Source organism: Aplysia californica, unplaced genomic scaffold (assembly GCF_000002075.1).
Source record: "Aplysia californica isolate F4 #8 unplaced genomic scaffold, AplCal3.0 scaffold00647, whole genome shotgun sequence".
Taxonomy (NCBI): Eukaryota; Metazoa; Mollusca; class Gastropoda; order Aplysiida; family Aplysiidae; genus Aplysia; species Aplysia californica.
The window spans coordinates 287255-312612 of record NW_004797917.1 but is presented as its reverse complement, the minus strand read 5'-3'; the positions used below and the strand labels follow the sequence as shown (position 1 = coordinate 312612).

The 25358-nt window shown below is 37.9% G+C and overlaps 2 protein-coding genes across 2 annotated transcripts; one reads left to right on the top strand and one right to left on the bottom strand.

Moving 5' to 3' along the window:
- The first annotated feature begins 2794 nt into the window (after positions 1 to 2794).
- Positions 2795 to 13395, top strand: LOC101849645 (ubiquitin-conjugating enzyme E2 U). Its single transcript, XM_005107979.3, has 9 exons — positions 2795 to 3020; positions 4129 to 4213; positions 5956 to 6048; positions 6494 to 6591; positions 7171 to 7297; positions 8237 to 8422; positions 9759 to 9855; positions 11280 to 11401; positions 12314 to 13395. Exons 1-9 carry the CDS (start codon positions 2955 to 2957, stop codon positions 12457 to 12459), a joined length of 1020 nt encoding a protein of 339 aa, XP_005108036.1. The 5' UTR covers positions 2795 to 2954; the 3' UTR covers positions 12460 to 13395.
- Positions 13396 to 16808: 3413 nt separating this feature from the next.
- LOC101849406 (adrenodoxin-like protein 1, mitochondrial) lies at positions 16809 to 25279 on the bottom strand. The gene is made up of 6 exons (XM_005107978.3): positions 25141 to 25279; positions 22823 to 22877; positions 21688 to 21794; positions 20835 to 20922; positions 18964 to 19016; positions 16809 to 18252 (listed from the first exon to the last, which is right to left on the bottom strand). The coding sequence occupies exons 1-6, from the start codon at positions 25274 to 25276 to the stop codon at positions 18149 to 18151; spliced, it is 543 nt and encodes a 180-aa protein (XP_005108035.1). The 5' UTR covers positions 25277 to 25279; the 3' UTR covers positions 16809 to 18148.
- Positions 25280 to 25358: the final 79 nt, after the last annotated feature.

The window sequence follows — 25358 nt, the reverse complement described above, 5'->3', positions numbered from 1 at the left end:
CTCCCCCCCCCAACTTTCCACCTCATCATGTTAACTGCTTCGCGTAAGACTCCACCATACACCATTTTGAAAAGTGACATATGATAAAGTCTTATACTGAGCAGTGGACATACAGTGTTGTCTCTATATATTGATGTATACATTATGTTCATTTGCTACAGTCAATGTGAATAAAATTTCCTCCAATTTGTCATCTGTGTTCTGTTTTTGTGTTGTGTCATTGTATTGTCCCCTGTGCCAGTGGGTGGTTGGAAGTTGGTGGAGGGCACCACTGGAGGAAGACGCTGCTTTTTTCTTTCCATCTGTCACTTCTGTCTGTCTGTCTATACACTATACAGTGCGGGTGGTTGGCGGGTGCTCTGGTGTGGTTTACTCCTTCTTTCCTATCAAACGTCTATCGTCCTGATCTCTCCTCCTTCTTTTTTATGTGTGTTACTCTCTTGTAACACCTCTAATCTTCTGCACTTATATGACCTTATTGTGCTGCAAGTGCCGTAAAACTCTTACTAAAACTAAAGCACTATACATTGGAGTCCACCAAACATGATTAATCTGAAAACATTGGTATACTGAAAGAAAAAAAACTCTGAAATGTTTTTCTTCACTATTTTGGGGGTTTCTTTTTGTAAGCTTTTTACGGTGCTCGCAACTGCATAAGGTCATATGAGTATGAGCATGCGGGACACACCAAGCAGTGCCCGGGTGGCGGCTGAAACCTACTCATCAATTTTAGACCACCAAGGGATCTTTAACGTGCGCAACTTGCACACACGACCTCCAAGATTTTTCTCCCTTGTCCGAGGAACCTATTTGTAGATCTTACCTACCATAAGACCAGGGGTGTGGCTGAAAGACAGCAGTTAGGTTAGAGGGAGCCAAGGAGTAGCAGTAGAAAGGCAACAGAAAGAGTCCAGAGCCCAGAGGAGGGGGCAAAGGAGGTGACGGAGTGGGGGCAGAAAGTAGTGACGAAAGCAGACAACAGAACACTGTTAGAGAGCAGGAAAGGAGGTGAAAGGAGAAAATTTTCCGTCGCTATCCGGATTGGAACCCGGAACTTATTGAAATTGAATGAGAGGCGAACACCTTATCCTCTAGGCCACGAGAGCCCCCTTCACTATTTGACTGTCCCCGTCGTTTTATGCAAGAAAAATTCTGAAAGTAAGCAAACTCAGCCCAAAAATGTGAAATTATGCGATTCTGTTAATTTTAACAAAGAATGATAAAGGAAAATAATCAGAAATTAAGCAAAAACGATCCAATTTTTGCTAAATTATGCGGGGTGCAGATTTGAGCGACCTCTCTAAATACCTGTCGCCGTGGTTTTATGCACCCTACATAATTTAGCAAAATTGGATCGTTTTTTGCTTAATTTCTGATTATTTTCCTTTATCATTCTTTGTTAAAAATAACAGAATCGCATAATTTCACATTGTTGGGCTCAGTTTGCATAATTTCATAATTTTTCTTGCATAAAATAAAACGATGGGGACAGCAAACTAGAAAACACTGGTAGGTAAGCCCAAAAAAATCTGGTGGTCCTGCAGACTTCACATTTCACTGTATAATATCATTATTATTTTCCACTTTTCCAACTGTAGAGTATAGCCTTTCCCCTCCACTAAGTCACCATTATAAAGTCAATGTAAAAATAATTTCCCCCGGGGGCGGTGCCGCTGACTGAAGTGTCTTTAGGCATTTCCGAAAAGGGGGGGGGGGGGGGGCATTTCTCGTTCAAGCACAATAGAATTCTAAATGGGCTGATTCATGTCACACCCATAACTGTGCCTGATCTACAACAGGGAACTGCTGCTTTTTCTTTCCTGATCCTTACTATCGCCATTTTCCTCTACTTCTTTTGTATGTTTGTCACTCTTGTGACCTGCTATTTCCGGGGTGCCTTGATAGTTGAAGCAGACCTTGTGCTGTTGAAGCTAGAGAGATGAGCAGAGTAAGTCTGATTCCCTGTAAAGACTTCTCTGTTGACATCCACCCCTTGGTGCTCATATGACCTTATGCAGTTGCGAGCGCCGTAAAACCCTCTACTATAATATTTTAAAAAATCATTAGGGAGAGAGCTGTCAGAAAGGCACTCAAGGCTCATTCTTCTCAGCAAAAGAAATCTGCCAGGAAGAGGCTTTACACTCAAGGCATGGGGCCTCCTTCAAAGAGGCAGAAGAAATACTCAAATAGAGTACAGATTTCTTTCCTGATCAAGCCTGTAAGCTGTTTTTATTACAGCAAAAGGTGTTTGTGTTATATTATTGTAGTTTGTATTAGAGTTCTATGTTGAAATTTTGGGATTGCAACGGGGTCGGAATATTTTCCTCTTTTATTTTTTTTACTTTTTATTTTTCTCATTATTACCTATCCCTGTTGTGGCAAGACCAAATGGGTCAACTTCTTTGATTCATCTCCAGCGGGCGGGCATATGGATCCCAGGAGACATGGAAACTTCTTTTGAAATATACGTACATGTATCACAGTTCATTCACCCGCTGTTATTTTATTAATTTTTTTTTCAGTTATTTTTCGTTTTGTTTGAAAAATTACTGGGGGGGTTATTTTGGTTCTTTGTCGTTATCTTTCCCATCTAATGGGATGCGTGGAAGGACGCACCGGTACCTTGTCAGGTCTGTGTGCTGCTCATCTAACTATCTTTGCAGTTACATAATATTTGCTCAAAAGATTTGTTGTAAAACGTATTAAACATAATAATAAGGCCGAGCGATTTAAAATGAGATGCTCCGGAGAAAAAAAAAACCAACCTCGTAATGGGTTAAAAATCATACTTTACACCGTAATTTTACCGGAAGTGCAGGCGCGGTTGTGAAGGAAAACAACATGGCGGACGCTGTCTGAGTGTTTACAGTCTAATGGATGTTCCCTCCTCGTCCTCGCACCGTTGACGGGCTATTTAACTTGTCTTACTTTTTAGAACCATATAATTAAGTAAAATGTATTCCAGGGCTCACCTCCTGATCGCAAGGGAGTATGAAAAACTCCAGAATGAGCCTTTGTGGGTATGTAGCCTTTACAAGAATACAACATTGGGTGATCTTATACTTTAGCACGTTAAATTCCCAAAGTCTACTAGATCTAGATCTAGATCGAATCCCCGACTCAGACCTTTAAAACTTGGAACTGGGCCTAAAAATGCACAAACTACCGCAATTTTGTCATTAACAGAGTATCACAGTGGTTTTATCACAGTGAGTATAATCTAGATTTGATAGATCTAGATCTAGATATCTTGTTTTAAAGTGGTCGCTCGTTACGGAAAAGGGAATAAAATCAATTGAAGTATTTAACGTGCTAAAGTATAAGACATAATAAGATCACCCAACATTGTTGGCAGAGACCAGTGCTTTTACTTTTAGGTCTATTTACTCATGGCTGGAGCCTAGTTCTAGGGGCCCACTTTATAATTTGTATCCACTATGCTCTGTTCCTTAGTTTCATTGATATTAATAGGCATCCTTTGTATAGGCCTACTTTTCATGGATTAGGAATTTTTAAGTTTCAAAGAATTTCAGCTGGAAGTTTTAATTAAGCAAAACTGCATTTTGTTCATTCATTCTATCTAGGCACTTGACTATCCTCATTATAAAGGGCTAGGTTTGAAATAGACACGTTTATGAATTCAGCCCAAAGACCACTGTAGTGGCTGTTCAGGTTGTGGTTTCCTTTACTACTATGCTGCACAAGATAATTTAGGGTGATCGCAGAAGAAAACAACAATCAAATAACTCTTAATTGTTTGTAGCCACTTATATGGGATATTCATAAATACACTTCAGTTAACCATTAAGGTTGATTCCTGGCAACATCAGTTCATCTACTGTCAAAATTCCTCTTTAGAAAGTAAAATGGTGGAGAGCTACTCATTTTATTGTATTCTCACCTCCTATGACCTATATGTTATAATGCAATCTGCCGCCACAACACAATCTGCAGCTGGCAAAGTAATGTTTTTGAACAGCATGTGTTTAAAGTGAAGGGAAAAAAACCTACTAAAACCAAAGGGACACTGACCTAATACAAAAGTTGTTCACTGGTATTTCAAAATACTTCAAAAATTAAATAACTTCAGTGTGTTCAGCATTGTTGGTGTCCATCTTCTATTTTCAGGGTATAGAAACATGGCCCATGTATGAAGATACCATCTTTGAATGGATGGCAAAGATCAACGGTCTTGTCAATACGCCATGGGAAGGTAGGCCCTAAGTCATAAAGTGTTAAAGTCATTATTGTGATGTTGTGAATATGCTGGTTATAGTTGAATGGCTTTGAGACCTCGTTTTTGTAAGTTGTGAAACCCTTTATTTTTTTTTCCTGGCAAATTTTTCTGCCATCAAATGTTTTAATTTAAGGCCATATATAATTGTCCTATGGACCATGTGTTCCTGAGATGTCCCGCCAGCTATCGTGCTAGAACCGGTGTGCTGGGACATTTCAGTAACCCACTTTCAGCACTTTTTAAGGACCCCCGGGCGAGTGTTGAATTCCTGCGTGCTGTCGGCATCGCTGACGGTTTATGAAGCCACAGCGCCAGAAGAGAGAGAGAGAGAGATATATATAATTGTAGATTGTAAAACATTTTTTTTCAAATATTTCTGCTATCAGATAACAATTACATTTGAATGTAGTCATACTGTGACCAAGTGAAAGGTACGGCTGGTAGTGTATTTATGAATTTAAAAAAGGATATTTACAAAATCTGAAAGGGATCAAATGGCAAAGAAAACTTAACATCTGAAACACAGCTTACACAGCCTGCTTTTGAAGAGGGATAACCTCTATAATATGGTCGCTTTTAAGCACAAGGGGGCTTTCCCGAAAAAATGCTGTTTTGAGAAAATCGAAGGTAAAGTTTTGGACTGTTCTTCAGTTTCTTTAAACGACAAGGAGAGTTTTCTCTATAACCAAACAAATATACACACCAATGAAACCAAAGTTCTCCTATATGTAAGGCAATGCTCACTTTTGGTGTAGGTCAAGATTTCTGGAAGCCCCCGAAGTCTGAGTTAGCCCGCTTGTCCATAAAAGCCAATATATTATTACTGCGCCATATGTTGCTGTTATAATAATCATACCATGTATTTCCAAAGGCTGCTTTCTCTTCCCCACTCTTTAGCCATCTCACTCTATTATGTTTATGAAATTCTAGTGAGGGAAAGCAAAACTCCTGACTTCACCTATGTAGAACTGCATTTATTTGCTTATGACAGAATCAGTGTTTAGATGTGATGCACCAAGGACATGTATTGAGCTTGAGGGTTGGGTTTTTTTGTACTCATAAGCAATAGACAATTCAATCATTTAAGTTTTAAAAATAATAATAAATAGCATTTATACTGCGCATTTCCATTTTCTAAAAAAAATGCTCAATGCGCATTACATCGAAAAAGACATCATATCTTAAAAATTAATCGACATGCGTGTACGTAAAACGCAGTATTATATATATATATATATATATGTATATATAATATCTATATGTATATGTGTAAAAATTTCTATTAGAAAAACAGTCTCGCAGTGAGGTTGGAGATGCGTTCACTAAAAATATACAATGCAATAAAAATTCACGAATGGTCACAATAAAATTTAAACATGAGTGACTAGAAACATTCATTAAAACATTCGTTCTCTACAGATAGAAAAACTTTTAAACTTTTACGTTCTCTCTCTCTCTCTCTCTCTCTCTCTCTCTCTCTCTCTCTCTCTCTCTCTCACATGCTATTTCCTCAGTCTCACAGTCTGGCATACACATGCATTTTTGACAGTTCATCATTATGACATGTATGCATTTATGAATTAAAATTGCCACTGATCCCACATCATCCTGTACACTCATCATGTATATATATATATATATATATATATATACTTTTAATAATCTTCTTTGTATTTCAAAATGTAGACTGAAAGATAATATTATGGCTCGTTTTTCAGGTGGCATATTTAAAGTCTACATCAAATTTGATGAACACTTCAATGTACGACCACCAAAAATGTCCTTTCAAACAATACCCTTCCATCCAAACGGTAAGGTATCAACTATCATTGTTCTGTGTTTGTATTCAGACAGTGGATGTTATTTGTGTGTGTAAATACTTTTCCACCAGTTGGTATTAATTTTGTAGTTTATGATCTGAGTATCAGTACAATATTGTTTCATAAGGAAAGTCTCAAGTTATCAGGATTTAGTTGATGATTACGTATGTCAGACTTCCGTGTGCTTACATGTATGACACGTATATCACAACAAGAACTTTTTTCACTGAAGTAGTAGCCTATATTGATGGCTTTTTAAAATAATTGCCTGGTTGTTTCTCGTAACAAAACCACACCGAATAGAATACTTATGTAGGATGAAAGACTAAAAAAAATAAGCAAGAAAATATTCAATGATCCCATAGGGACCAATGAAGGTTTTTCTTTCTTTTCTGTGTGCTCCCAAAATAATGTGGAACTTTATTTCTTGTTTCAGTGGAAGTGAGTTCTGGGCGTCCATGCGTTGATTTCTTGGACGACTATGAGAAGTGGAATGAGAACTTTAGTCTTTCAATGCTGCTGCTGTCCTTACAGGTACTTGTCACAAAATGGAAAAGGTTGAGGATGGGAGTGTGTTATTTTAAAGAAAGAATATAAATTATTTGAAGACAAGACATTTACACCAAGGAATATTTTAGGAATGAACAGAAAGAGGCAACGATGGTAATTCAGAATGCCATCAGAAAGTTCCAGGACATGTGTGGAAAAAAGATATCCTGTAAACATTACTCCTCATTTAAATCTTCATAGCAGACCCATAACATTGTACGTCTTGCACTGATTCCAGTACTCCTGTATTTGAAGGTGTTCTATAGCACTTCATTGGCTAATGTATGGAACCTTCTCATCAATTCAAACTGAATGAGCAATGTCTTCAACCCGCATGTCCCCTTTCTTTTTGTGTGGTGTGATCCCACTGACTAGAATGAATTGGAAAATTTTGCGAGTAAGTTCATTTGCAAAAACTGTCGGCATTGCCCATTTAACCTGGATTAGTGAAATGAGAATATTCAAATAGCACTGACTTTTTTTGTATTTGTATGTGAATGCCATTTACGTAAATGTATGATAACTACTAAATTTCTTCTTTTTTTAAAAATCAATATTTTGCAGTCTCTTCTTGCCAACCCGGTGCTCAAAAATGCAGTGAATATAGATGCAGCGCAGATGCTGAGGAATTCTCCACAGTCGTATTATCAGATGGTACAAGAGTGTGTTGTGGCAAGTCAGAGAGTTGAAGGTATCAAAAATATCTTTTCCTGCCATTTTTGTTTTGTTTATCATTTAAAATCTTTGCATTTCTTCTGTAAGGCACTAAGGAAACGCTTAAAGCTGGTGTCCATTCCGCTTAGGATTTTTTGGAAAGAGTATACATTGTAAACCCGAATTATTCAAAATTATAACTTTTCAAACATTTCACTTTGTACTTTTTTTTTTTGAAATGTTACTTTAGTTTCATAAGTCACAATAAGTGAATTATTATACCCTACGTTATTTGCACATGGGCATGCATTTGAAGAAATGACTGGACAGAATTACATTGCTAAGTCCATAGTTATCATTGCAAAGCCTTTGTCTTCAATAATTTTCAGCCTTTTTGCGAAACATGTACACTTGTCACGGACTCCCAGAGCATCTTGCAAAGGGTTGAGAAAGGGCTTCTTCGGAGTGAATGGATGAACCCCATACAACACTCATCACTTACAGCCATCATGTGGATATTCTGTCCTGGGCACTCTGGAGTGAAAGGCAATGAGGAGGCTGATAGGCTGGCAGGCAGTGCCGTGGTTGATGGTGAGGTGAAATTTGACAAAGGAGAAGTGTTGAAGACCCTGGAGAAAAAGTTGTGGGATGACGAAGACAGGGAGACAGCAGAACACCACGCAATCATTAGGATGCGGGAAATGGGGATAGAGAGGGGAGAAGGAAGAATAGAACGATTATCTGGAAAGGAAAGACGTCGCCGTAATCAGACAGCCTCTGGAACAATCAGTATGGATACTTTGCGGGCTTTGGGGGGAACTGAGCACTTATGGACCTGTCAGGTGTGCAATGACGTTGTTGCCCAGGACAGGTAATACAGGTAATAATACAGTACACTTGAGTATATATGATGATTTTACTCTGCTTCTTTTTTTTTTTTTCATTTTGTTCGTACCCACTGTTTTTTTTCTTACAGCTGGAGGTAGTCCGTATATTGGAACTGCTGACTCCAAGGTCAGGTTTGACAAACATCCCCCTGAAGGCGTCCGCACAGCCCCGACACGCGGTGTGGTCCGGGTGTCCAAGTTATCGTTTGAGGACTACCACAAAACTTGGAGCGGCATCGCTACGTCAAAGACTAGTGCCAATGCTGTCAATCCGTGTAAGTCTCCTTAACCCTATCCGTACGTCGTGTTTTACTATCGTATCCATACGACATGGGGAACTCTGTGCCCCCACTTAACCCTATCCGTACGTCGTGTTTTACTATTGTATCCATGCGACGTGGGGAACTCTGTGCCCCACTTAACCCTATCCGTATGTCGTGTTTTACTATCATATCCATACGACGTGGGGAACTCTGTGCCACCACTTTCCAAAGAGGAAATTTACTCGTTAGTCCGATCCGTACGCTTTGCATAGAGTCTGTCAATATGATTTTTTGGAAAAATACTGTAAATTTCAAGTAGAACTTCGTACTAGAAGTATTCTAAAATGTGAAGAATACAACCCTGGGGGTTCAGAATGACCCAGAGCGTAGAGATAGGTTTAAAAATATATTAACCTTGAAAATGGTGTGTGTGTGGGGGGGGGGGGGGGGGGGGAGTGGGGGATGTTAATCCAATTCGATACTTTTTTTTCATTCCTGAGAAAGCTTCAGTTTAATTGGAGGGTTAGGATCTTCAGTATAATTTTTTTTTATGTTTCAAAATGCCAGTATTAAGAGGTATTGGTGCAGAAGAGTCATGGCCTTGTTAAAAACTAATAGCCTTCCATTAAATAACAATCTCTATAGGTGGAAATTAACTAATTCGCCCTCGTGTGAAAGGTGTAACTCTCATGAAATTGAAGATGAATTTTACTTTATTTTCTATTGTTCACGCTTTGTCCATCAAAGGAAATTGTTAATTCCTCCCAGCCTGACTCGGCCCAGTGGCAGAAATATGCAATGTTTGACTCATGATAAGAGATTTGCACAACCTTTACCTATTCATTATGGAAACTTTATTTATGAAATGAATGTTTTGTGCGAAGTGATGTGGGCCAAAGGCCTTAAACACTGAATAAACTTACTTACTTACTTACTTACTATTAAGAGGTTGTGTGCTTGGAAAAGAGCTGAGTGTCAAGTGAGTTGGAAACAAGTTTCCTCTCTGAGTTGCTGAGATTAAAGAAACTTGGCTCCCAACATGAACTGCCTTAATTCCTTCAGTTATTCTGTCCCCGTGGTTTTATGCACCCCGCATAATTTAGCAAAATTTGATCATTTTTTGCATAATTTCTTATTATTTTTCTTTATCTTTCTTTGTTAAAATTAAGTTAACAGAATCGCATAATTTCACATTTTTTGGCTCATTTTGCGTAATTTCAGAATTTTTCTTGCTTAAAACAACGGGGACAGGTTATTACAAGGACTTTAATGATATAATTCTATATATAGACATGTTAGACAGAATTTATCATCAGGTTGTTGCTTTTTGCTTTTCTTTTTCAAACAGTGTTGGAGTCCATCAAAGATCAACATACTCTTCAAAAAGTTCATCTTGGCTTGCCGAGAGAAGAAGTGGAAGAGCAGATGAGGAAGCAGATGGAAGAGTAAGTTTTTCCCTCTTCTGTGACAGTGCTCTGCTACCTGCCGATATATATATGTGAAGCATGAGGACAAACTGAGTTAATTCTCGGATTTAAGCCATCCTGAAATAGATACATCACCCTTAAAGGGGAAGTTTTTTTTACAATTTATAAGTAGGAAATAACAAAAGGCATGTTATAGCTAAAGAAAATGGCTTCAATAGAAAATCTACAAATTTGACCCTTGTGTCGATTTTGGCCAATATCTCAGTTTTTGTGGATTGCGAGAAGTAACTCATCTTCTCAGCACGCCTCTCACATATATATATATCGGTATGAATTGTATGATTTATTTGCTCTTCTCCTGCTTTCAAATTATTTATTACCAAGACATCTTCCCTTGTTGTAGTTTTGATGCAGCACCAAGGTAGGAATGGGAACCCAGCAAAAGCTTTTGTCAGTGTATTTATGTGTTTCACCACCTCTAAAATAGTATTGTGCATGGGAAACCAAGAGTAGATCTGAATGTCTGCTGGGGTTATGATAATGATAGTTGTGAAGTGCTTAAAGAGTGCTGTATTCAACACATTGAAATGTGAGGGGTTTGACGAAAATTTGCAATTTCATCATGTTTGAAGAAGACAAGTTTTAAATTTTGAAATGTTTTGTTCAGAGAGGTGCAACTGTAACAGAGTCAATTGCTGCGGCTGTTTTGTTGCTGATGTTGTCATTGCAGTTATTGTTAGTGATCCATCAACCTAAGAATTTGGGTCCTTTTGCATGATGACTTCTTCTATGCATCCCCTGGCTTGACCTCTGTGGTAGTCGACTGCTTCCCCCGGCTAGACCTCTGAGGTAGTCGACTGCTGATTCTTCAACTTCATCCTGAAGTACAATTGATTTTTACATATGTGAGGCAGCGTGGTGGAATCAGGCTCTCGTCAATTTTTGGGCATGTATAGTTATTGGCGTCATCTTAAAGCTTGTTCGTTTGTCTTTATTTGGGTGAAAAAAATATCCATTTATCTTGAATACAAGTCGAGATATTTGCGAATGAAGGGGGTGGGGGGTCACCTGTTTTCAGAGATAAGATTAGTGAGAAAAGGGCCACCAAAGATGAATTATTTCCTTAGCTTAAGGTTCCGTGGTAACTGAAAATTTACGTTTTTTGTGCCTTTAATCAACGTTTTTCAGAAAAATCCATACAAAAATGAGTTCTTTAATGGGCATGAAAGGTGTTGAGCCAAAAAAACAAAAATTTGAAAAAAATTAACAAACCTGTGTAAAAATGCAAGTTTCTTCACTTTGATTATTTTGACGAGAGCCTGATTCCACCACGCTGCCTCACATATATATACGTGACCCTTTCTCTTACTTTGTAGGTTTGCTTGATGTTATGTAAATTTGCCTTACAAAACAAGTTTGTAATTCCCTTGATCTCTTTTCAGTCATAATACACTGATGTATGGCAAGTTCAAGAGTAAAGTGTCTCCGGAAAATGTACGAGAGGCCAGGTTGGCACAGCTGAAGAAAATGAAGAAAATCTACTTGGCACCAAGGCAGTCACCTCGTAAGTGAAGGGTTTTGAATGCTTTCTTTTTTTTTAAAAAAGGTATTAATTTCAATTTTTTAAATTTTTTTTGGGGGGGGGGTTGGGCTCTTAATATGTTGAAAGGGGCTTTGATGTGGTTAACTTTTTCTTTCCTATCAAGCATGTGTGTCATCATTATCTCTCTTCCTCATTTTCTTTGTTTGTTACTCTCTTGTGGTGACACCCCTATTTAATCTTTGGTACTTATATGACCTGATTGCGTCACAAATGCCGTAAAACTCTTGATTAAATTTAAAACTAAAGAAAATCAAATCATGACTTAGTGGGTGGTTGGCGGGTGCTCTGGTGTGGTATGCTCCTTCGTCCCTATCAAACATCGATTGTCCTTATCTCCCCTCCTTTTTTTTTTATGTTTGTTACTCTCTTGTAACACCTCTAATCTTCGGCACTTATATTACTTGACCTTATTGTGTTGCAAGTTCAGTAAAGCTCTTACTTTGGGCAGTGCCACTGACTGAAGTGTCTCTAGGCCATTCCCAAAGGGAGGACATTTCTCGTTCAAGCGCAGAAGAATTGTAAATGGACTGATTCATGTCACGCTCATAAATGTGCCTGATCTACAACAGGGAACTGCTGCTTTTTCTTTCCTAATCCTTCCTATTGTCATTTTCCTCTACTTCTTTTGTATGTTTGTCATACTCTTGTGACCTGCTATTTCTGGGGTGCCTTGATAGTTGAAGCAGACCTTGTGCTGTTGAAGCTAGAGAGGTGAGCAAAGTAAGTCTGATTCCCTGTAAAGACTTCTCTGTTGACACCCACCCCTCGGCGCATGACTTTATGCAGTTGCGAGCGCCGTAAAACCCTCTACTATAATTTTTTTTAAAGCTCTTACTAAAACATTTTTAATATCACGACTTCCTCATGTTGCAGTGCCTCCCAACCAAGACATTGACCTGGCCGCTGCTCTCCCCGGATTACAGACGCGTGACGACGGGAACGAGGGCTGGGAGAAAGAGGTGGATGATCTCGTCAAATGGACAAACAACCTCGACTCAAATGCAATCGATGCCACGTGATCTTATCACTGACGAGTGAATGAATCTGTTTTTGTTTGGATATGTTTTGTTATTGTATTTATTCAATACTGCTGTGGATTTCTCCATCTGTTCTGTATTTCTTACTGACAACTGTGGCCATCTATCTTTGATTTTGTTTTGCTCAACAAAAAACTGTGTGAATGTTTTGTATAAGAAATAGAGATGTTAAAGATCAGTGGTATATTGTTATTCATATCTCTGTCTTTGAAGATAGAGATGACATCTAATACTCTGTATATTGCTAACACAGCATTTTCTAGGTTCACAGTTGAACATTTTTTTGTAAGCAATATGATTAAAATGTTACGGTATGATTTTATGTAATCTTTTCTGCATAGTGCAAAATGTGAACTACGTTTTGCCCCAAATGATGTTAATGCTGCATGTGATGTGTACAAATTTGCTGTTATGTTTATTCAGGGTTTTTTATATTTAATATGTGTATACAATGACAAAATTTGTCTCAAAATTTTCCCTTGAAAGATCATTTGAAAGAAAAGAGTTGAAACTGGTGCATGGAAATTATGGGTTGTTTATTGACATGCACTAGCATATACCTTAAGCTACTCAATGTCACGGTTTATGTTGCTGTAAAAAAAGAGAAACAGTTTAGCACGCCCAGAGCGAACAAGCACTTAACGAAAAATGCCTCTATAAATAGCAAACAGATTTTCAGCTCCCTCATTTTTGTTGTTGTTGTACATTCTCAAATATGTATCGCCTGAAATTTGTACAAAGCGAACAGTTTTTCGTACCCCATCGATTTCGCTATGTGCATGTTAGACTGAAGTTTACATTGTGTATTTCACAGACAACAATGTTCAGTATTTGTATGCTGTAAACCCGAAATGTGACAAATGTACAATAAAGACGTGAAAAGAAATTTGTTAAAATCGCAACAAATTCTCTATAATAAAATGGGATTTTTCTGAATATTTAACTTTTTATTTATAAAATCTTCTGATTCAGGCTTCCACTTCGGTGCCTATCAAGATATTTTGTTTTTGAAGTTGGTTGCAAGACCGGGACCAGCGTCAGCGAAAAGTGAATTGACATACAGTAATAGTAATAGTAATAGTGGTCTGAGACCCCATTCCTTAGCCTTTTTGGCTTATCTTGCACTGTTTGATTATAATTTTGTAATATTGTTTTTTTACGACCATTTAGGTGGAGGGCTTTGACCCTGCCTGTCATCGTCAGGGCCAGCCCAGGCTGAGAGGGATACAATGTCCCAGCAGAAATACAGAGATACTCAAAAAAATTCTCCACACATGGGAATTGAACTCAGGTCTTCTGCGTGTAATGGCAAAGTTCTTAATCGCTACACCACAGACGTCAGTAAACTTATATTACCCTATCCGTGCGTCATATTTTACTATCGTATCCATACAATGTGGGGAACCCTGTGCCACCACTTTCCAAACAGGAAATTTACTCGTTAATCCAATTCTTACGCTTTGCATAGCAATCTGTCTAAATGATTTTTTGAGAAATACTAAAAGCTTCATAGAGATCTTCCTACTAGAAGTATTCTAAAATGTGAAGAAAACAACCCCGGGGGTACAAAATGACCCCAGGGCGTACGAATAGGGTTAAGTTGCCCTTAATTCTTGGACACATGAGGCAGTCCCAGGGTGAAACACTGAGTCCAAAAGCCATCCACTAGATAATAATAATAATAAATAATAAATAGCATTTGTATAGCGCATATCCAAGCTCAACAGCAGGCTCTATGCGCTTTACACTATATTATTACCCCAGCAGACCATAGAACACTCCGAAACATTCTCAGCTTCTCGGGAAGCATACAGTGCAAGCAGCTGATTAAGCGCTCAAACACTAACAAACTGACAAGATCTTTCGCTGTCTATAGCCGGGTACCCATTCCCACCTGGGTGAAGTGAGGAAAATTCGTGTAAAGTGCCTTTCCCAAGGACACAACGTCGGGTCCCTGACGGGATTCGAACCCACGACCTTACGGTTGCGAGTCCGAGAGCCTAACCACTAGGCCACCGACGCCACGTCATGTCAGACTGACTGGTTGCTGTTCCCGCCCACTTCCTGCTCATGAAACGGAGGAAGATTCCTTCAAAATAAGTTTTTTGTTAATTTTATAATCTCATCCATGCAGCATCTTGTGGTGGTGGGTAGAGCAGATGAGGACAGGCTCATCTCCAAGATATTTGTTTGAGCTAGAGTAAATACAGCAAGCACACAAACAAAACTATATATATATATATATATATATAAAATATAATTTACTGCCGGAAAAAAAAAGTAAATGTGAAAAGCAAGAAAGACAGACAGAAATAAAAGAGAGAAAGCAAAGAAGTACCGTAAGACCTACCAGTGGCACCCACCAAGCACTCACTCTCCAGAACAGACTTGATGTAATTTCTTGAAGATTTATAAAGAGTAAAAGAAGACAGAAATACTTGAGCCTTCTGCCAAGACAGTCCCTAGACTGAATGACATTCCCTAGTCCCTTGCTACCAAGACCAGGCTCTTTTCTTTGGGATGTCTATCCACCAAAGGTTTACAAACGTTTTAAAAGAAAAGTTGGGAAAACAGGATCTTATATATACAGATAATCTTCCATCAACCGGGATTTTAGATATATGTGGACTGAAAATGTGAAAATATTAGGTGTGTCCCACGCGCTCGTGTGACCTTATGCAGTTGCGAGCGCCGTAAAACACTTTACAAAAACAAAAAAGATATATGTGGAGAAAAAATCTTTTGTTTCGTGCCACTGTAGAGAAATCTGCAAGACAGATATCAGTCTGTGACCAAGTATTACAGAAGAGTAGGCAACACCTTTTACTCTCTGTCAGAGTTTTACTTTATATGGAGTTGCCAAAAGGTTCTATTTCTATAGAAAGGACTAAAAAGAGCAGGCATTGGATAGTTTAATTTGTATCAACAGAAATCATGAACTTCATGAAGGCGGAACGGGAATTCATCTAATTATAAAATGGTACCATACTGAGCTGTATATGATTTATATTTTATTAAAGAAGTCGTATACAAACAGGCCTCGTATATATATATACGTAGGGTTTCACAACTTTTATTCTGAAGAATCTGAATATACAGGTATCAACACAGTGAAAACATTCATCAACCCTCTGGCTGCGCCCAATGAAAATGAAAATGCAGTTGAAAGGTTAGTTCTAAACAGAAATTAAGAGCCACGGAAATAATTCTTTCAGAATTTTTTTTTTAATCTAGAGTAATCCCACTACTAGTAAATAACTAGAAACAAGAGATAAAAATAGCCCATAATTTTTACCGCGAAGCCTTTTCCCAACACAGCATATATATATATATATGCATATGCTGTATTGTATTGGAAAGAATGTACGCTAAGGATTTTGATGAAACCTTTATTATATATATATATATGATATATCTAATCCAATTTTTTTTTCCGACCCAAATTACAAAGTTTGTCCTTCTGCCTTCTTTAGCAGCAACATATGTGAGGCAGCGTGGTGGAATCAGGCTCTCGTCAATTTTTGAGCATGTAGAGTTATTGGTATCATCTTAAAGCTTGTTCACTCGTCTTTATTTTGTTGAAAAAAATATCCCTTTATCGTAAATACAACTCGAGATATTTGTGAATGAAGGAGGTGGGGGTCACCTGTTTTCAGAGGTAAAATTAGTGAGAAAATGGCAGCCAAAGATTAGTTATTTCCTTAGCTTAAGAGTCCGTCGTAACTAAAATTTTACATTTTTTGTGCCTTTAATCAACGTTTTTCCGAAAAATCTGCACAGAAATTAGTTCTTTTATGGGCATTAAAGGTGCTAAGCCAAAAAACAAAATTTTGATAAAAATTCACAAACCTGCAGAAAAATGCAATTTTCTTCATTTTGATTATTTTGAAGAGAGCCTGATTCCTCCACGCTGCCTCACATATATACTTTTTCCCGCTTCAGCTTAACAAATAAATATTACAGGAAAACAACTGTACAAAAATTTGCCTGAGATTCCAAGGTCATTCAAACTCACCCTGTTGCAGACTCTCAAAATCTCCATATATATTACCCCCATCCGTACGTCGTGTTTTACTGTTGTATCCATACGATGTAGGGAACTCTGTGCAACACTTTCAAAAAGGAAATTTACTCGATAATCCGATCCATACGCTTTGCATAGCAGTCTGCCAAAATGAATTTTTGAGAAATACCGAAAGTTTCAAAGAGATCTTCGTACTACTAGAAGTATTCTAAAATGTGAAGAATACAACCCCGGGGGTACAAAATGACCCCAGGGCGTACGGATAGGGTTAATGAAACTACATCATCCTTCAGTCACACAGCCCACATTAACATACATGCTCGTTTATTGCTATGAAACCTGCTTGATGACATCATCGACATGATTTTGAAATATATATGATTACTATAAAGCAACATGGTGGGTTTTCATATAACGTATGTACACGCCTGGAGGAGCAAGAAAGTTCTTTTTTCACATCATTCCTATAATAAAGCCAAGAAATATCACAGGACATCACAGTAGAACGAACAGTCAAAACTGAAAATGTCACCACGTGACTAACACTGAAAGATATTAAATCAGTAGCATATAAACATACTAACAAACAAAAAAGATACTCAAAATTACAGCGTTTATGAAAAAATCCATCTAAGTCTTAGTAGATATCACATCCCGATCCCCAGTAACAAAAACAACAAAACAACATTTCTTTTCACTTAAACAATCAGTTTGTAGTAAGGTGTAGCAACAGAAAATTACTCATGAAAAAAAAAAAAGATATCACTTAATATGGTGGGTTGTAAGAACGGTAAAGAAGTACATCTATGGCCCCGGTTATACCAAAGCTTCATATTCTGCCTAGATCACAACAATGATAGATCTAGATGTGACACACAAGTAATGAAACAAGAGATGTTAACCAAATGAAGTCTTCATTTTTAAATATAAAATGTACGCTCATATGACCTAATGCAGTTGGGAGCGCTGTAAAACCTCTACTGAAAAACTACTAAATATAAAAGGTGCACTATTTAAAGAAAAAGAGCTCTGTTTATATGCTGCGAAAATTTACAAGTAACATAAAATTATTGTATGAATGAAAGATCATCCAAACATAAATTATATCTAGGACTTAAACTACACTGAAACAAAGACTTTATTCTGCCTACTAGGACATTTATGTCATATATTTTAAAGTACCCGTACACTGTTCCTATTACCATAACCAGCGCTTGACATTTCAGCAATGTTTTAAGTTTCTTTTTAAAAAAATTATAACAGAGGTCAAAGTGATCATGGCTTTCGACTTTAAATTAAAGGGCAGTGAATTTGAAAATAATCAAAGGCGTTCTTAGTATGATGGTCTCTTTCTTTACTTTCTAATAAACATGAGAATCACAACAACAAAAAACCCACAAGAATCTGGACTTGCACTTGAGGTCAAGAAACAGGTTTAGCAACACCATCAAGTCAGGTGTTACAAAAAAAAACGTGTGCACACACTGACTCTAGCACTTGTATAAAACGTTTAAGATGCAGAAAATTGAGCACCACACACCCAGCACACAGACAGAGGTAAACAATTCCATACTTCCATTCCCTCCATCCACAGATTTACATACAAATACAAAAAGACCTGCTGTTGTAGAGACGTAAGAGCAAATATCAGTGTGGCTGTGGAACGTGCCCGTCAACGTAAAAGTTCCTGGTGGCTTTAGGCAACGTCACCTCAATGCCGTCCAACTCCTTCGTTAAGATGATCTGACAACCTGATGCGGGAAATGAAAAGGGATTGTATAGTTTTAACAAGACAGGCAATTTCATTATTTTCAAAGTTAAGGTGATCACATAGAACAACGAAAAGAAGTAAATAAATCTGAGGAACATCTTAAAATTTGAAACGAAAAGTTTTTTTCACTAATTACTGTAGGCCAGGAGGACTTAAGAAGCATTAGTCAAAAACAGCTTAAATTATTTTGTGTATAAAATGAAACTGACCACTTTCAGTCTACTTCTGATTGACTTTTTAAGTACCACACAAGGATAAAAATCAAGCCCAACAAACTGATAAGAACAAAAGTCGAACGAGAAAAGATGTCCAAAAAAAATAATAATGTGTATGAATTAGGGAAAGAAAAAGAAGAATTTCCTTCTAGAAATATTTTGTTACATTTCTGTGTGGAAATTAATAAGAAATTAATAATTACAAACAAAAAAGAAAGTGCCAGACAAAGCATTACGAGCGCAAAAAGGAATCAACTGAAATTATAGAGTGAATATATGAGTCTGTTTTCAGACTGCTGTGAGACAGAAGAAATTTTCAATCACACGTAAGGGAAACCAAGAGACCCCAAAAACCTTATATCTCTCAAGAAGGAGTGAACATTCAACATCTTAGATTTCTTCTCTTTACAAAAATGACCACCAAAAAAAACCCATCAAGAAAGGTTAAAGTAGGCCTATAACTTTGAAATATTTACCTAATCTTGAGTTTTCTTTAAGGAATGTTGCCATATCCAACATGTCTTCTTCCCTGGTGAATAAAAAGGATTATACATCAGCAATTGAACACAAGATTCTAAAAATTTAATATTTTCTCTTTTCTTTCCTTCTCCCTCCGAGACCTAACTTTGACAACACACTCTACGGAACATTACAGCAACTGCAGCAAACCTGCACTTATCACTACATGGCATTGGACAGAAGGGCGAGAGCCCAGATGTTGCTGGATCGATAACAACAACAACTCTTTTCTTTCCCACAGCCCAGCACAAAAAGAATTCCCAGTTACCCTTCTCCCTCTGAGAAAAGACACAGGGCCATGCCCACTTGGCAAACTTTCATCTAAGTTTTGACTGTGGTGTGGCTTCCATTACACCAAACTTTCTTAACCCTATCCGAACGTCGTGTTTTAGTATCGTATCCATACGACATGGGGAACTCTGTGCCACCACTTTCCAAAGAAGAAATTTACTCATTAATTCGATCCGTACGTTTTGCATAGCAGTCTCTCAAATTGATTTTTTTTAGAAACATTGAAAGTTTCAAAGAGATCTTCATACTAGAAGTATTTTAAAATATAAAGAATACAACCCCTGGGGTACAAAATTACCTCAGGGTGTACGGATAGGGTTAATTTTCCCATGGTCACAGAAGCTTAGGATGTTTACCTTGTGATAAAGTGACTGACTGCAGTTATTAACAGAGCTCAAATACCTGGAGTGGGGTCTACATTTTCTAGCTTTACATTTCCAAAATGACTTCTAATTGTACCATAGCTTCTATGTGGTAGAAATTTTGTCTTTTTCTTGCTGAAAGCCAAATGAACCGGACGTCTAGACATCACTAAATCAGTGAGATACTAAACTACGCTGGTCATTCCAGTAAGAAATATCTCTCTCCACCTGTTTGTCGTTCTCTCTCTCTATATCTCACTTAGCTCCCCTCCCTTCTCCTCCCCCTCCTCTCTTTCTCTCCCCCTCACACCCCCCCCCCCCCCCATTGAAAAGAACAAAAGGTCCATCACTTGTATCATTAGTCAAAAAAGACTGACATGCTTATCTATTAATTCAGCAGGCATATCAATTAGAGTTTTTTAAATTTGGAATTCTTTTTGTTTTTGTTTTTTTGGGGTAAGTGTTTTACGGGGCTCGCAATTGCAAAAGGTAAAATGAGAGCGCCAGACTCATAAATATTATTATTAAACTTTCAGACGGCAGGAAATTTTGAATTTTGCCCAGATGGCGGCGAAGACTACTCTTATCGATTTTGGACCACCAAGGGATCTTTAACATGTGGAACTTGCACACGAGACCTCCGAGATTTTTGCCCTTATCCAAGAAGGCTAGGTGTAGATCTTTCCTACCATAAGATCAGGGGTATGGCTGAAAGACAGCAGTAAGAAGGAGCCAAGGAGTAGCAGTAGAAAGGCTACACAAAGAGTCAGGAGCCCAGAGGAGGGAGCAAAGGAGGTGACGGGGTGGGGGCAGAAGGTGAAGACGAAAGCAGACGACAGAACATTGTTACAGAACAGGAAAGGAGGTGAAAGGAGAACATTTTTGAGAAGAAAATTTTCCATCGCTATCCGGATTCGAACCCGGGACCTACTAAATGAGAGATGAACACCTTAACCTCTAGGCCACGAGAGCCCCCCCCCCCCCCCCCCCAATTTGGAATTCACTCATAACTACCTTATAACGTAATATCTAAACAAACATCTCGTCCTTTTCTTTGAGATGTTTATAACATAAATCAATTGACAATTGACAGCACTTAAAAGATTATTACACCATATCCCCTGCTGACTTTAATCAAAGAAACTGGAGGTGGCCATCACTATTTGGCTACTTACTCCTCTACAGGTTCAGGTAATTTATCTGTATATTCATCCTTGACATACACATGGCAGGTACTGCAAGCCAGAGATGCTTCACATGCCCCTGAAAAAGAACCAGAATGGTACAGATCAGTGTTCTGAGATTTTTTTAATATTTAAAAAGGTGTAAAACCCCCTAATGACTAGCCACTGATAAAAGCAACCTTGGCATTAAGCTATTGTGACATTATAATATGTGTGCTCAAATATTTTTTTTAAAAACTTTAATGCGATACATATAAGCCAGTCTAATTAGAAATAGAACTGATAAACTACACATTTTACATGAAAATAACAAATAATTTACTAAGCGATTATCAATCAGGTCTCAGAATTCACCTTAACATCCCTCTTGATGCACTTATAAACATGACCTCAGGATCAAGCCATGCTACGAGTGTGTTCCAAGGGAGTGGGGATGGGGCATTTATGGGAGGAGGGAAACGAGCACATAAACAGAATTAACCCCTTGTGGGACCCCCATTGCAGACACTGTGACTACCACGAGGAGACCGTTGAACATCTTCTCCTTCACTGCCCAAACCTGGCAGTTCTTCGATGCAAGCTCCTACACATACCTACAGACTTACAAAGCTTGCTCTACTCTGGCGTTGACCAGATGACAAGAACATGTGGTTTCTTGGGGGAGGTATTGCACTGCCAAGAGCGAAATGCTCGCAGCTAGCTAAAGGGATTTGAAAACAACAACAACATGGGAGGGAGGGTAGGGAAGAATCAATAATGGAGCAGATGTGAGAAAAAGTAATGCCTCGTTTTAAAAAGAAATTGAAAAAAATATACAAAGAGGAGAAAAAAGACAACAGCGTACCTTCCATTTCAATATTGTGTCTGTGAGCGAGGTACATGACATTGTCACCAACTTTCCCTCTGACGTTGTGTCTCTCTCCTTGACGATCAATATAAACAATATTCACTCTGAAGAAGACAATGAATAAAATAAGTTTAGTTTTAGTAAGAGTTTTAAGGCACTTGCAACACAATAAGGTCATATAAGTGCCGAAGATTAGAAGTGTAACAAGAGAGTAAGAAACACAAAAAAGAAGGAGAGTAGATAGAGCAGAAGCAGATACATTTTTTATAGGAAAGAAGGAGCACACCACACCAGAGCAACCGCCAACCACTCACAATGCATAGAATAAAGATGCAATTACGCAATGAAAAAACACAGTACGTTAACAATAATAAAAAGTTGAAGAATACGAAAAGACTTTGCTCACGGTTAGATAACCTTATTTATATACAAGATTTAAATTATCATTTCCATCTCATCAACAGACGCTTTTAAGCTGCATATGATATGCTTGCACAGTAAAGTGACTGCATTATCTTCCTTTTCAGTGCTTTCAGATTTCCATAAATATGTGATGCATCGTGGTGAAATCATGCACTCGTCAAAATAATGAAATCTGAGAAATTTGCATTTTTCGGCTTGTCTGGAATTTTGTTTCTGAATTTTTGTTTTTTTGGCTCAACGCCTTGTGTGTCTATTCAAAACCATTTTTTTGTGTGGATTTTATGGAAAAACATTTATTAAAGGTACAAAATATGTAAATTTGCGATATCCAAGGACTCTTAAGCTATGGAAATCACCAAACATCGGCCATTTTCTCACTAATTTTGCTTCTGAAACCAGGCGACCCCACCTCCTTCAGGTGCAAATATCTTGACTTTTATTCAAGATAAATGGATATTTTTTTCATCGAAAGCAAGGCAAATGAATAACCTTTAAAATAATACCAATGACTCCATATGCCCAAAATTTGATGAGCGCCTGATTCCACTGCGTCATGACACATATAGAAAGTCACTCACAGAAATTGTGAAGTAAAAGGAAATTCAGCTATATGTTGGTGTTAAGACGTGAGTATTTGAACACCAAAACTACAAGGGTGAGAGGAATACTTTATTTCATAATTTTTAAAAACAACAAAATTTCAACTTACACCTCATCCTCTGACTTAGGATCTTGCCATTCATAATCCCCATGCTGCAGGCATCCTGTGAGAGAAAATACATTACGAAGTGAGGTAACCAAATGTGGACAAGAAAACTTCTCTTCACTGACAATTTTACTATAGAGTTAATTGTGTCTCTCGACTGAACTATAGCTTGTTCATTTTTACCTGTTTGCATTTAAAAAACTAGCTAATTTATTAGTCTACCATGTTGATGCACAATGTGCAGCTTTGCATGGCACTCCTGCAGGCCAGCTATAAAACAAATTTTTAAAAAAAATCTTGGTCCAGTTGTAAAAAGTTGCTTTATTTAGGCCCTAAATTAAAGTTTTTACACCACCCTCTGGGTGCATCATGTACAGGATCACTACACCAGTGATTTACTGTAATCTAGCCTTCAACTTGCTCATTTTGAGACAATGACACCACCTTCCACCCACTTTCAAAGCTTGTCAATTTCATCCCAACACATGTCTGGAGAGTCTTGAAAAGTACTCACCAATCTGTTGGCACATGTTTCATAGGCCTGCGTTAAAGTGGTGTTGAATTAGAAAAAATAAAAAACTTAACAGCATTCGGTTTGCTGGACAAAGATGCTACCTTTTTACGTTGAAGGAATTTGAACCTAAGATTTTTTCTTGTTTTTAATTCATTTGTTCATTGTGTTCATTTTTCCCCCTCAGTATCCGAATTCTCTAAATCTAAATAAAATGTTAGACAGTGGAATTATGCCGACTTGACGAACCACAATACTGAGAAGAGCAGTATAAAATAAAGACTGGAGAGAGGTAGAAGAAAAAGTCTGACAGGACATAAGTTCTTGATCTGGACTTAATAAGAAAAAGAAGAAGAAGAAGAAGAAAGAAGAAGAAGAAAGAAGAAGAAAAAGAAGAAGAAGAAGAAGAAGAAGAAGAAGAAGAAGGAGAAGGAGAAGGAGAAGGAGAAGGAGAAGAAGAAGAAGAAGAAGAAGAAGAAGAAGAAGAAGAAGAAGAAGAAGAAGCAGCTCGTCCGTCAATGTCTGACGAACAACCAAAACAGAGAAGAACATATATTTCTCCAGCGAAATAAAACAATTTGAAGAATTAAAGGTAATTATCACTTGTGGCTTCTCTTCTGCAGTGGCCAATGAGACCTTAATTCTGGCAGAGAAATGTTGGCTACATTTTGAACATAAAGTTTAAGGCTCCACTATCACTTCTTGTGGATGTGTACAGTTTGCAAGCTTCTCTCTTGGTTTCAGCATTTTTTATTCGTAAAGCCTCTAGAAGCCTACTGCCACTGCACTCACCCATCGCCGAAGGAATTTGATGAGGATAGACGACAAAGAAAAGGGATAGGATAGAAAAAAAGTAGATGTTTGACTTGCGCGAAAAGGTTTGCTTAAAGTGAGAAAGAACAATGAAACATCAGACTCACTCTGTTGCTTAAGGTACAATGTATCTGATTGTAAGTAAAGACAAGACAGTTAAATTTGTATCTGGGTGCAGAAGGTGGTAAGAATGCCATTCAAATTGAAGGTATTGAAGGGAAGATTGCCTAGAGCCTAGTAGAGGTACCGCCACAGCCTTGCAGTCCCAGTTCTAATTCTGGTTTTAAGTAAAATCCCCTGATGACAGATATCATGACATGCGACTAAAAGTAGAACGACTAAAACTATTTTTAGGTAAGGCGGCCATCTTGTTTGACGTCAGACCAGGAAACTCCTCCGATCACGTGACTACATCTAATACCTATCCAACCGCACGGCACCAAAGATATATCAAGCTTAATCTACCTTTCGCTGTTGGAAGTTCTGATGTCCGAATGAAGAGTGTGTCTGCGTTTTAAGTCATACAAAATTTTATGAGCATGGGAACGAATCCCAGTCCTGGAAGGGGTTTTTTTTTTTGGGGGGGGGGAGGGGTTATTCCTCTTCTCCTCCTCCCGACTGATAAAAAAAATCTAATCAAAGTCGAGTCCAAATAGAGCTGGCCTTATTAAAAATTAAATTATTACATCATCCGTTATCATATATTGAGTATTGCATTTGATCCTCATCTGTACTGTACTGAACACAACTGTTACTCAACTTAGGACTTAAATCAGTAAACTTAGTTACATTTCTTCATCCTGTCCTGTTACTAGATATAGATATAAATTCTAGATCTAGATCTAGAGTGTGAATGTCTGTAGTCTACTGTACTGCACAGATAAGTTACACAACTAACAAAATTGTGATACAAGACTAAGACATCGTCGACCACTCAACTTCGAAGGAAGGAACGACTGTGAGGGAGGTCAATGATGGATGAAGATAATAATTTCACCTTGTATTCTGAAATAACGACGTTGAGTATGCCAAAGTATTTGGCTGTGGTGAACATGAGTTGCACATTGGGTCCGCTTCAGCAGCGAGGTTAGCAATCGAAATTGTTTACATACACTTCGTATGGAGGCAGCCATCTTTTTTAGAATCAGCCCTCTTCAAGAACTTTATTTTCGTACATTACTATTTGGATCATTAACGTCAAGACCACAGATCTCT